The 13,634-nt window shown below is 36.9% G+C and overlaps 1 protein-coding gene across 4 annotated transcripts in view; it reads left to right on the forward strand.

Moving 5' to 3' along the window:
• TET1 (tet methylcytosine dioxygenase 1) overlaps nucleotides 1-13,634 on the forward strand; it is a 101,519-nt gene that overhangs the window by 73,082 nt on the left and 14,803 nt on the right. For 2 of the 4 annotated variants that reach the window (XM_045195913.2, XM_053923538.1), the window contains 3 exons: nucleotides 8,119-8,330; nucleotides 12,195-12,345; nucleotides 12,675-12,761. In XM_045195913.2, coding sequence (XP_045051848.2) covers nucleotides 8,119-8,330; nucleotides 12,195-12,345; nucleotides 12,675-12,761 — 450 coding nt within the window. The remainder of the gene's footprint in view (nucleotides 1-8,118; nucleotides 8,331-12,194; nucleotides 12,346-12,674; nucleotides 12,762-13,634) is intronic. The other 2 variants (XM_024561416.3, XM_053923539.1) reach the window with 1 other exon arrangement.

Here is a 13,634-nt window from a genome sequence, read left to right on the forward strand (position 1 = left end):
CTTTTTTTCTGAGGTATGAGAAACTTTTGAGTATTAGAACTAATTATCCACTAAATTTGTTCACCGTAAACTTTAACTTTTCATAGGAGTTAAATGAAAAAGTTTGAAACGATTAGTTTCTTCAATAGTGTACATAGTTTTTAGGACTTTAGAAACAGATTATTTTGAACAACACCAGGGCAGTTAAGCCTTACATATGGATGCTTTATGCAGGAATGAAGTAGAAAAAGGGGTAAGAGGAAATGAAGATCAGTTATTTTAAACTAAGGAATCTAATAAACATCCAACTAGTAGATTGCATCACCCCAAATTTACTTCTCATCTTGCATAGTGTTCGTTGGCTATAAAATTAATATTAAACCCAAACATTGTGTGATTTTATGTACATTCTTCCTATCTGTGCAAAGACTTTCTTTGTTAATAATGGTTGAAAATATATAGTGGTTGAATTCTTTTCTATTTTTATTATACTACACTTGCCTATTTTTCTTGAAGGAGAGGTTTATTGTTTATTTTTATTGATTGATTTTAGAGAGAGAGAGAAGAAAGTGGGAGTGGGGGGAGAAAGAGATTTGTTGTTCCACTTATTTACTCACTCATTGGTAGATTTTTGAACGTCCCTTACCAGGGATCGAATCTGCCACCCTGGCATGTCTGGACAACCGTCTTAGCAACTGAGCAACTCTGCCAGGGCTTACTTCTCTTTTTAAATGGTCGTACACAAAATGCCTAACAGTAAATTCTGACTGGGCAGCACAACTTTCTGAGCTATTCCCACATTGTTTTGTCTTGACTCTTAAAAGTGCTTTATTCTTTTTCTTATAATCTTTCTTATATTTGTCAGGGTCTAGTTATCTTGTTACTCAGATTTTGGCAAAAAGGGTGATATAGTTTCTTGGATACATTGTGCCCTCTTAACTCCCCTCTCTCCAGTGGAGCCTTGGGAGCGATGGCAGGAGTAGGAAGGAGAATTCAAACAGACTGCCTTGATAGTCCCGATGCCAGAGCAGTTCACACCAGGCACCAGTTGATGGGTCCCCTCTGTAGTGTACAAGTGAATATGTTTACCCTGCTCTGCTCAGATGTTGGACCAGAGCTTTGGGGTGAGGTGTAAAGGAAGTCAAGGTATCCAAGTAGTTTCAAACCATTGTATGTGGATTCATACAATGTAATATTCAAAGACGTTCCTTTCTTGTTTCCTTTGCTCCAGGGTTCTGCCTAATAGCTGACTTGGTTGTTTTTGGCCTGTACCATGGGGCTGCTTTTATCTATGCCCAAATTTGGCTCTTCTCTGTGTATTACCACGTCAGTGTAATAAAGGAAGTAGCTGTGGTTTACTTGTTTGGTTTGGTGGCTGCAGTATCTTGCTGATATGAGAAAACCAATTAATGCTTCAGTGATATAAATTAGGCAAAAGCCAAGAAGTTGATGCTGTTTGTTGGTGTTCAACTGACTTAAATTTTTCACTGCCTGTTTTTGTCATAAAACATTTTTCTTCACTTAAGCCTATTGTCCGCTAATGCACCATTAGAACTACTTTTATGTTAGCTTACTTGTTTAGTTCATTTTTAAGGGAATTTCTTATTTTGACCATAATGTACACAAAGAAAAGTATACAAGTCATAAATGTTCAGTTCAGTGAAGTTTTACAAAGAGAATACACCCATGTAACCACCATCCAGATAAAGAAAAAAATCATTACCCTTCCCCCAAAGGATGGAGTAACCTGCCTTAAGACCTCCCCTGGAGAATTTAAATAGGTTGTTCCATCCAGACCAGGCTTAGAAATAGTTTAGAGTATACTTTTCAGAGTTATTCATATATATAGGCTGTTGAAGTGGAATAATTTGTAACCCAGGATGAGGGGACTCCATCATAGAAATGCTAGGAGATTTTTTTCCTAGTCTGTTATTTCTACCCCTCTCAGAAAGTGCTATCCCAAGGGTCACCAATACCTTAACTGCCAATTAAAATTCAGGGTTCTCCTAATCTTTCTTCAGCAGTTAAATCTATTGACATATATCCGCTCTTCTGGGAAATTCTTTCTTTGCTTGTGTACAGTAACAAAGCTTTCCCCCTTCACTCCGTAGCTTAGCCAGTCTATAATATGCCTTCCTAGGGGGGAGCTTATTCGTCACCACGCCTTAAGCAGTCACCAATGTACTATAGGCACTATGAAATCCAATGACATTCCTGCTTGAGAATGGCAGGGAGGAAAATACAGGTAACATGGGGTCCAGGAACAGCTCTAGGGTGTTTGTATCATTTCACTTACACTAGTACTTAATCAGCTTTGCACGTGATTACAAATAATTCTCAACATATCGTAATTAGACAAAATGACATCTTCCTAATCTAGACAGTATTTTGGACAAGGCTGCTAATTGCTTTATCTAAGTTCACATATTTACTAATTCACACTAATTTACTTAGGATGTTGTCTCAACCGTAATATACATCAGATATTCATCATTCCACAGGTTGAATTTAACTGAAAAGAGATTTTTTCATTAAAAAAATCCCCCATTATTCATCCTCAGGTTGCATAAAGACAAAACACTTTGCTCTTACATCTTTTCTGAGAGGGGCCTATTTTCCAAATCACAGGAGTTGGTACTTTCCATCCAAAGAACTGTCTGTGGCTTTTCTTAACATATTTTAAAGTAATTTCAGATTTACAAAAAGTTGTAAGAATAGTGCAGAGAATTTCTGATACTCTTCACTGACATTTTCCAAATCTATTTTTAATAGTATTTTATTTATTGTAAGATTGAGAGGAAGGGAAGGAAAAAGAGAGGGGAACATCCATGTGCAAGAGAAACATCCATTGCTTGCCAGTTATCAGTCCTGGTACAATATTATCTAATCTTTAGGTTTCAAATCCACTAATGTCTTTATGGAAAAAACTAATGAATTTTTGTCCTGATTTAGCATCCAATTCAGGATCACTTGTTTACGTTTATTAGTCATTTATCACATTTTTTAAATGCAAATTTTACAGTGAAATACATTGTCATGAAAAGCCTAAGTGACATAAAGACTTGTCATTCTGTAAACAAGGTTTACATACTCGATTATGTTTTCTTCCTCAGTTGAGTCCAATTTGAAAAATAGAGGTGTCATTTGCTAACACTCATGGGTTCTCAGGCTTTGCTTTTTCTGTATTTGATAGTTATGTATGTATCTCATTGTAGGGCTCATTGGAACTCAAAAACTGATTGTTGTATTTCATGCCCATGGAACAATTAATTTTAATAGTTCTCTTCTGACTAGAATGAAAGACTTTTCTACAAAGAGATTTACTGCTTCTCTTCCAATTGGAGCTCAAACTGGGCTCTTCTGAAACTTTGCTAATGATCAGCTACTTTTCAAAGTGGAAAGCATAAGGTCTTTGTTTCTCTCTGCAAGTTTAATTGCAGCAATACTTCTTCCCTGATATTTGCTATTGCTGTTTATGTCTCTAGAAATTAATAGGAGGGAGATGAGATTAGACATCACAATATCTACCCAGAACTCTCTTATTCAAATAATTTTAAAGATAGAGTGAAATAACAGATACAGGGTTTTTTACAGTTATGCTTTATTGATTATGCTATTACACTTGTCCTGATTTTTCCCACTTTGACCCCCACCTCCACCCAGCACTCCCAACTCCCTCAGGCAATCCCCTGACCATGTTCATGTTCATGGGTCATGCATATAAGTTCTTTAGCTACTCCATTTCCTATACTGTACTTTACATCCCCATGGCTATTCTGTAACTACCTATTTGCACCTCTTAATCCCCTCACCATTTCACCCATTCACCCATACCCACCTCCAATCTAGCATCCATCAAAATGCTCACTGTATCCATGTTCTGTCTCTGTTCCTCTTGTTTGTTTAGTTTGTTTTCTAGATTCAATTGTTGATAGATTTGTATTTTTGCCATTTTATCGTTCATAGTATTGATTGTTTTCTTTCTTAAATAAGTCCCTTTAAAATTTCATATCATGATGGTCTGGTAATGATGAACTTCTTTAGTTTTTTCTTGTCTGGGAAGCTCTTTATCTGCCCTTTGATTCTAAATGATAGCTTTGCTGGGTACAGCAATCTTGGATATAAGTCCCTGCTTTTTATAACTTTGAATATTTCTTGCCAAACCCTTCTAGCCTGCAAAGTTTCTTTGGAAAAATCAGCTGACAGACTCATGAGGATTCCCCTGTAGTTAACTAAATGCCTTTCTCTTGCTCTTTTTAAGTTTCTCTCTTTATCTTTAATTTGCCATTTTAATGATGATACGTCTTGGAGTGGGCCTCCTTGCATCCATCTTGTTCGGGACTCTGTGTTTTCTGGACTTGCATGTCTATTTCCATCACCAAATTAGGGAAGTTTTCTTTCATTATTCTGTCATACAGATTTCCAATTTCTTGCTCTTTCTCTTCTCCTTCTGACACCCCTAGGAAGTGATTGATGGAACACTTGAAGTTGTCCCAGAGGTTGCTTACACTAGCTTTGGGGGTTTTGGAGGGTTTTTTGGTTTCTTTTTTCTTTTTGTTGTTCTGATTGGTTGGCTTTTGCTTCCTTACATTCATATCATTAATTTGATATTCAGTTTCTTCCATTCTACTATTATTTCCCTGTAAAGTGTTCTTTGTTTCAATTACTGCATCCTTCATTTCTGACTGGCCCTTTTTTATGTTGCTGAGGTCCTCACTAAGTTCCTTGAGCATCCTTATAGTCAGTGATGTGAACTCTGCATCTGGTAGATTGCTTATCTCCATTTTGTTTAGTTCTTTTCCTGGAGTTTTGATCTGTTCTTTCATCTGGGCCTTGTTTCTTTATCTCCTTGTTTTGGCAGCCTCCCTGTGTTTGTTTCTATGTATCAGGTAGAGCTTCTTTGACTCCTGTCTTGGCAGTGTGGCCTAATGTAGTAGGTGTCCTGAAGGGCCCAGTGACACAGCGTCCCCCATCATACAAACTGGGTACTAGCAGTGCAACATTTGTGTGGACTGTGTGCACCCCCCTTTTGTAGTTGAGCCTTGGCAGCTGTTGACAGGTCAATAGGAAAGATTTACCCAGGCCAGTCGGCTACAAGGATTGGCTGTGACTACTGGCAGTCACTACTGTGACTACTGTGAATACTGACCAACTTCAGCATTTTATGGACGATCAGCTATGCAGGGGCAGGGTGATGGTGTACCAGTATGGTCTGTAGCTGTCCAGTGGGTGCATAGCCCTGGGGTTTCCCAGGTGGTGCAAGCCAAATTCAGCTCCACTTGTGTTTTTCTGGGGACACCCGGCCTGAGCTATAAAGCAATCTGAGATGGCTGCTACTTGTGCTGGGTTTGGAAATTCCCAGGTAAAGCCAAAGCGTGAATATAGGTTGGCTGCTGCTAGTGGCAGGCTGCCGGCCACTTAGCAAGAGATATAGGTGTGGGGGCTCACTGATGTCAGCTGTTGTTTCTTGGAGAGGATTTAGGAAGTTGTGAAGAATAAGTTTAGACCAGCCATTCATATGAAAAAGCCACTGTTAACAGTTGTAAGTTGGGTGGGACAGAGCCTCAGGGGGTCTCCAGGTTTAGCCAGGTTGATGGAATCTCATATATGGCACCCACCTGCTGGCTCTGTGGCTCCATGGTGGGAAGGTTCAGAAAAGGGACAATGGTGTCTCTTTGCCCTTCCGTCTGGGAAAAGCTGTCCCCCAGCTCTCATCTTGTTTTCAGACACTTCAGTTCTTCCCTGTGTGGCTCTGGTACCTTTCAAGCTGCTAGCCTAGACCTGGAGCTCAGAGGCAGTGAGTCTAAGTAAGTCTGTGTGTAGGTTCTTTAAGAGGAACTGCTTGGGACTCCAGTATTTTCTTTCACCCACCCAATTCCCACCAGTATTTGCAACCAGAAGTTCCCCTGACATTGGAACCCTGGGCTGAGGGCCCTGGTGTGGGACTGGGACTCCCCACTCCTGAGGTAGCCCTCCCGAATTTTTAACCACTGCATGTGGATGTGGGGCCAGCCCTTTTAGTGTTTCCACCCCTCTACCAGTCGGATGGATAGGTTTTCTCTAATTCCATAGTCAGGCTTCCATGTAAGTTGATTTTTGATGGTTTTGAGTGATGATTTTTCAATAATTAATTGTAATGTTGATACAGTTGTGAGAGGAGTCGAGCTATGTTTATCTGTGCCGTCATCATCTGTCCTCTGCTTCTTTTTAAAAAGATTTTATTTATTTATTTTTAGACAGAGGGGAAGCGAGGGAGATAGAGATGGAGAGAAACATCAATGTGTAGTTAGTTGCCTCTCGCATTCCTCCTACTGGGGACCTGGCCCACAACCCAGGCATGTGCCCTGACTGGGAATTGAACCAGCGACCCTTTAGTTTGCAGGCTGGCACCCAATCCACTGAGCCACACTAGCCAGGGCTTCAGAGGTCTTTTACTCAGTTCAGACTGCTATGAAGAAAACACCAAAGTGGGTGGCTTATAAACAACAACAAGTTATTTGTCACACTGTGGTGTTTGGAAGTCTGAGATCAGGAGGCCAGCATAGTTAGATGAGGACTGTCTTGTCTTTCTGTCTTCACATGTTTGAAGTGGCTAGGAAGCTCCAAGGGGTCTCTTTTTATAAGAACACTAATCCCACTCTTGAAAGATTTCCACCTATGACCCAATCGCCTCCCAAAGGTCCTGCCTTGTAACATTTACAAAAACATTGGAGTTTAGCACTTAACTTGTGAATTTTGAGTAGACATGAATATCTATGTCATAGTAATACTTAAACAACTTACTGAACCTAGATTTGAATTTAGATACTCATGTGCTTAATTTTCTATTCTTGAAGGAAATTTTAAAAAACATTGGCAAAAGCACAAACACAATGGGTGAATAAATAGCATTTTAGCATTTTTCCATACGAAGAATGGACCAATGTAACTTTGTTTTGTCTTGACAACTTGAAAATTATGTTATAATTTTGTTTGATACAATGTATATCATTCTGCATTTAAGCTTTTTTTTTTTAAAGCAAATGTATACTTATTTGCCTGTAAAGGATAAATAAATATAGAGAAAAAATGTTAATATAAATAATTGTGTTCAGGGGGAAGGTCCTAAAACCAACTCTATTCACGGGCTGCCTTGGTAGCAATGGTTGTTACTGTCCGCAGTGACAGAAGAAAGTGCTACTGGGTAACTAGCGTCTTCTGAAGTTTCATCTCAAGTTCATGGAATGCTATTTTAGCCAAAAAAGTGGAATGTTATGCTATTGGTTGCTTGATTTTGGTCCCAGGGGTGGGCAGTTTTATCAGTTACTTTATCCGTTACTGATTACGTACTAATTCAGTCGGCCAGTCTCCTTATAAATCTGAGATACATGGAGGGAGTTTTAAACGGAGATGGATGTTTTCATGTTGTGTCAACATTTTTATGTGATGGTTTTTATAACACTGGGACCACTGAGCAGTATTTCAAATACTTTTGAAGCCTTCTCAGCACCCTATGGGTATGACACAGTGCATGTTACGTGGACAAATATTCAAAATTGATGGTGGTGTTTTACATTTACCACGTCAGCCAGACACTTTACTCTCGTGATAAAATGGGTGTGACAAATCCTGTTGGTGGCGTGGAAGGGAATCACAGGAACATTGCTTTATATGTTCGTTATTCTATTTAGTAACCCATCCCCTCAAGGCAAAGATCCATAACTCCCCTCAGATGCTCAATTTGATTGCTCAAGCTGATTGTTAATGTTGGGAATCCTTGGTTATTTTCATCCAGCTCGCTTTGTCCTGTTGTGACATTTGTGCAAAAGCGGTTAGGCTCTTTTCCACAGGATCCTCGGTTACCTCTTCCGCACAACTGTATCAACAGTGACGTAAACGCAGGCTGCTTTGGCCCGCTTTTACAAATAATAACCATCTATCACCGATTGCTGTTCTGCCTGTTGTTAGTGAAGTAACCCGGGATACTCTGTGATAAGTTACGTGGAGGAAGGTAACTGAAGGTCCTCTAGGCTTCAGCCTTTTGGGAAATAGTGATTTTAAAAGATAAAATGCAGTATTACAGAGCCGTGACAGCAATACACATTGTATTTGACTTTAGGTTTCCTGTTTTCCATAAATGAATGCATTCTGCTTCTGCAGGTTTTAAGAAGGAGCAGCGATGAAGAGAAAGTTCTCTGTTTGGTTCGGCAGCGGACAGGCCACCACTGTTCCACGGCAGTGATGGTTGTGCTCATCATGGTATGGGATGGCATCCCTCTTCCCATGGCAGACAGATTGTATACGGAGCTTACCGCGAACCTAAAGTCATACAATGGTCATCCCACAGACCGAAGATGCACTCTCAATGAAAAGTAATCATATCTGTTTTGTACTGTTTTACCACTCAAACTTCTATTTATACTGTTAAATTGTTAATTAGTTACCAACTATATATATGGGAGAACAAGATTTTAAATATTGTGCAACTAAAAAGAATGACCGTTTCTTTTAAGAGAGATGATTTCTTAGTGTGTTAAGACCATTTTAAGATGTTCTCTATTAGAATATTCTTTTATTGCTTCTTTCTTTAATATCTTATCCCACTCACCCCAAGAATCTGGAGGAGAGCGCTTTTTTTTTTTCCCATAAAGGGAATCCTCCGCAGGGAATTGGACCACTTTGCCTTTCCTCTAGCCACGTCAGAGGATACCTGTTTTCCTATGGTTTTGCCCATGACTGTTGTCAACCTTGAGTTTATGCCCATTTAATCAGTTTACATTTGATTTTGTGTTGTTCATATTACGAATGGGAGAATTTCTTCATATTGCTCAGAGCTATTTGCCTTTTTTGTTTGTTTATTTTTCATCAACCATTTAGCAATTATTCCAGCCCGTATTTCGAAAGGATTGTCCACTTTTCAGAAACCTACTTTGACATATGGGGACTACAAACCCTTTGTGTTATAATTAGTGAATGCTTTTAACACATTACCACTCATCTGTTTTACTTTTGTAATGTCATCTTTTGCAAAAAAAATTTTTTGATCTATCGTTAACCATATTTGTGTCTCAATTTTGAGTGGTATTTGTGGATATTTTTTACCTCTCAACTTATAGAGTAGTTCACCCAATATTTTCTTTTAAAACATTGAAATCATAAAGATTTTAAGACAGAAATCTCCCATGTATTTAAAATTTATGCTACTCAATGGTAGGAAGAAGAAATTCATTTCTATCATTTTTTCCATTTATCCCAACACTACTTTCTAAAGAGTACTACTTTTCTCCTTGATTTGAAATGCTACTTAACTGTATTTGAACTGAGTACCACATTTCTTATATTATAGAGGCTTTATATTTTAATGTTTCGTAGTGCTTGCCATTCTTACTCTTTTTCAAGGCTTTCTTCATTATTCTTTTTTTCTTTGTGCTTCCAAATAAACTTCATAATAAATTCTGTAATTTTAAGATAAACCTAATGATATTTCTCATGGAATTGCATTAAAGTATAAATGGACGTCTTTATGATATTGAACCTTCCTATCCCATAACATGACTTTTCTTTTCATTTGTTCAAGTTTACTTGTGTGTCCTTGAGGAGTGATTTCTGTAGCTTTCCTCAAATAGGTCTCTCTTTTTTAAAAAGAAATGTCATTATACAAAATATAAAAAATATATAATATCATTTCCTCTAATCCCCAAACAAGATTAATTTGTATACCTACAAGAACATTCATTTATACTTACAATATTTCCATTGAATTATATTTTTCTTACCTTTTCAATGGCAACAACTATGTGTACCTCTTTTCTTCTCTAATCGATTTTATAGAGAGAGCAAGGGAGTGAGAGAAATGTCGATTCGTGCTCCACTTATTTTACGTTCACTGGTGGATTCTTGTATGTGCCTGACCAGGGACGAACCCGCACCTTGGCTCTCAGGAAGACACTGACCAGCTGAGCTACCTGGTTAGGGCCTGTGTACATCATTTTTTTTTTTTTTTTTAATATTGCAAAAGCATCAGTGTGGGGTTTTTTTTTGTTTTAAATCCTCACCCTAGGATGTTTAGTGATTTGAGGGTGGTGGGTAGGAGACGGAGAAGGACAGAGAGAAACATAAATTGGTTGCGTTCTGTACGCACCTCCACCTGGGATCCAGCCCACAACCTTTTGACATAAGGGACGATGTTCCAGTCAGCTGAGCCACCCAGACAGAGCATTAATGTCTAATTATTTTGTTATGTGGACGCGGAATAAAAATTAACTGCTTACATGAAGACACTGCTCTAAAGGATAAACATGTACAGCCTTATTTAAACTTCTTGAGAATTCAGTAATTCTATTTTACCCAATGTAGATCTAGCATTTTTTAATTATTTACAGAAAATATCCAAGAAGTCTTCAATGATCCCTTATATACCCCTTGCATAATTGTTAATAGTTGGTTACATGCGTACTCCTATACATAGGTACACATAAACACAAACATACTATTATTACTCATTTTTAATATTTTTTCTGGATTATTTGTGAGGTAGTGGCACACTTTATACATTTTTCCCCATAAATAATACCTCAGAGGGTATTTCCTATGACATTCTCTTACAGAACCCCAGTACAATGATCAAAGTCAGAAATTTTTACTTTGATTTTAAAAATTAAAGTTATCTAATTTATAGTTCATATTCAAATATTATCTGTTTCCCAATATTATTCTAAAGTCATTTCCCCTCACTCCACAGTGGATGGATTAAGTTGTTTTGTCTTTTGGTCTCTTAATCCTTTAATCTCGGTTCTTTGTCTTTGGTAGACTCTTGCTCAGTTTTGGTTTGCCTGATTCTTCAGGAATTATTGTCAGGAATAGTGTACTCAATCCATAGGACTTATAAGTTAGTTTGTCCCACTTCAGTGATGTCAGCTGTTTCAGATATTTTGCACAAGCTCTTTTAGGTCTTTCACAGTTCCTGTGTGTTTAATTTTTAAATAACTGTCAATAGTTAACATATTTTTTTCTCATTCCCACGTAGTATTTCAATGATGTTTTAAATAAGTCACTTTGCTTTTTGGCAACTTTAATTTCCTCTGCAACTTCAAATGAACTCCTTTTATCCCATTTGCATCCCATTTTTCTTCCTTATGAAGGCATTGCAATATTTTGCCCCTTTAAAACATGCTTCCATCATTGTAAGGAGATTTAGAGGAAGTTAGAATATTTGAACTATTGCTCCCCTCTTTCTTCCTTCATAGTCTCTTGAATGATCCTGTTTGTATGTCTTCTTTTTTTGTATTCAATACTATCTTATATTAGGCTTTTTCCTGATGTTCACGAGTAAAAAATACTAACAGTTTTGATCTCAAAATTTTTATTTTATCATATAATATTTTAAAATGTATTTTTATTTTTTATTGAGGTAACTTTAGCTAATAACATGAATTTCAGGTACACAACATGACAATTTGCTATGTATATACTCTGGAGTACTTACTTGCAAACGTCTAGTTTCCATGTTATTTGTATTTTTAAGGCATTACATAAGTACTAAATATATACTATTGCAACTTTCAAGCATCATGCAAATAGGAACAACTGACTATATGTTAGTTCTTTGGTTTCATATCTTTGTACGTGTACTCCAATCACTGTCATCCTTACTATGGAATTTATTGTAGGGCTTCAGAAGTGCTCCACAGTGATGAAATCACCAAGTTACCAAATGAAACAGACTTTCTGTTTTTTGTTTCTTGACATTCATAAAGGCTTTCTTTAAAATTGACAAAGTGATTTCATCTACAATATATTACCCTTTTTAGTACTCAGAGGATTGTATCAACGTTACTTACAGATGGAGGAGCTAAAGTCCAAAGAGGACATGAGATGCTGTAGTTTTCATTGCTGATAGAGAACAGATCTAGGATGTAAAATCCAAGCCATTTATATTCCCTCCTGAGACCATCTTTAAATTAAACAAGGTTATGAGTATTTCCAATCTGTATCTTTTATTACTATTTATTTGAATTTACAATCTTGAACAAACATTGTAGTTAAAAAAATTACTTCTTTTCACATCCACTTAGCTTTTGTTATTAACAGTACTTTAGATATAATAAGCAATAAAAGTGATGTCTTAAAATCAGTTTATTAGCCATCCACTTCAAAGGTTATACGGTCCTGAAATGTTCTGTCTGGAGTATTGTCCTGCTTTATCAGTTCATTGCCTTGCAATTACCATCTTACAGTCGCACCTGTACATGTCAAGGAATTGATCCAGAGACTTGTGGAGCTTCGTTCTCTTTTGGCTGTTCATGGAGTATGTATTTCAATGGCTGCAAATTTGGTAGAAGCCCAAGCCCTAGAAGATTTAGAATTGACCCAAGCTCTCCCTTACATGTAAGTGCCTTTTTAACTTTTGAATTTATACAATGAATGTTTTAGTGTATTTCTTTACAATGTTTTGAAATAGTAAAAAAATTCAATATTAAAAAGTAGTGGCAAAACAGTAAAAATATATGCTTGTGTAAATAGATTAGAATTCTACATAAGCTAGGTAAAGTCTTTGTTAACCCAAATTCCAATTGTCGCTGGCTCCTTCCTCCTCCCCTCACCCTGGAGAGCATTATTGTTAGACGAATCTAGAATTTTATACCCAGCCTAAGTAGGAAGAGAAAATACAGCCATTTGCAAACATCTCAAAGACTCAGAAAGTTTACTACCCACAGAGCTACTATGAAAGAATTACTAAAGGACGTAATCCAGAAAGAAGATATATGAGACCGGAAGCAATCTGTCCGGGACACGAGGCCATGGTGAGCAAAGAAATTAGTCAACCTTACTATTAAGTTTAAATAAGCTGAGTACTTACATTTTTAAATGAAAAATAACAACCTATAAGTATAATTCCATTCTCTTAACAACTCAAGGGTGGGTAGGTAGTGGGAGGGGGTGGGGCACCTGCAAGAACTAAGTGTGGTGATGTTTTATGCTTTGTTTGTAGTGGGAAGAATTTAGATACTGATTAACTCTAAGATCAGTGTTTTTCAAACTTTGAGCTGTGACGGAGAGTAAAGATATTTCATAGGACATGCCACTCTACAGTCAGATATATACAAGTAAATAATTTAAACAAAACTATCAGAAAAGATGACTTAGTTTTAATACATGTAACAAAGCATTTTAAAAATTAAGTTAATATCCAATGTAATAATCGCTAAGGATTTCTATGATGCAATATAATATTTTTAGTGAAATTTTGTTTCTTTTTTAAATACTAGTTGTGACCTACTAAACTGTTTTTTTTGGCCCACTAATTAGTCATGACCCACAGCTTGGAAAACACTGCTCTAGTCAGAGAAACATTTAATAAAGTGCATGTTTAGAATTTTTTTAGATGAGTAGAAATAGAATTTATAGCTCTGACTAGTTGTGGGGAAACATTTAAAAAGCAAGCAATCCATTGACGGAATCATTGAGATACAGGATAAATAGAAAAAAAATAAACAGCAGGAATTCATCCAATTATATCTGTAATATAATGAATATAACATCTTTTAACAAAGCTTAGAATGAAATAAATAATGATCCCTTTAAAGAGGTAATTAAAATTATTGAGCATTTTCTAGAGTTTCCATCTATTGCAATAAAACAAGGAAAAGACTTGAGAGAAAGGAGTATCTTTGCAG

The sequence above is a fragment of the Desmodus rotundus genome, chromosome 4, assembly GCF_022682495.2.
Source record: "Desmodus rotundus isolate HL8 chromosome 4, HLdesRot8A.1, whole genome shotgun sequence".
NCBI classification, from domain to species: Eukaryota; Metazoa; Chordata; class Mammalia; order Chiroptera; family Phyllostomidae; genus Desmodus; species Desmodus rotundus.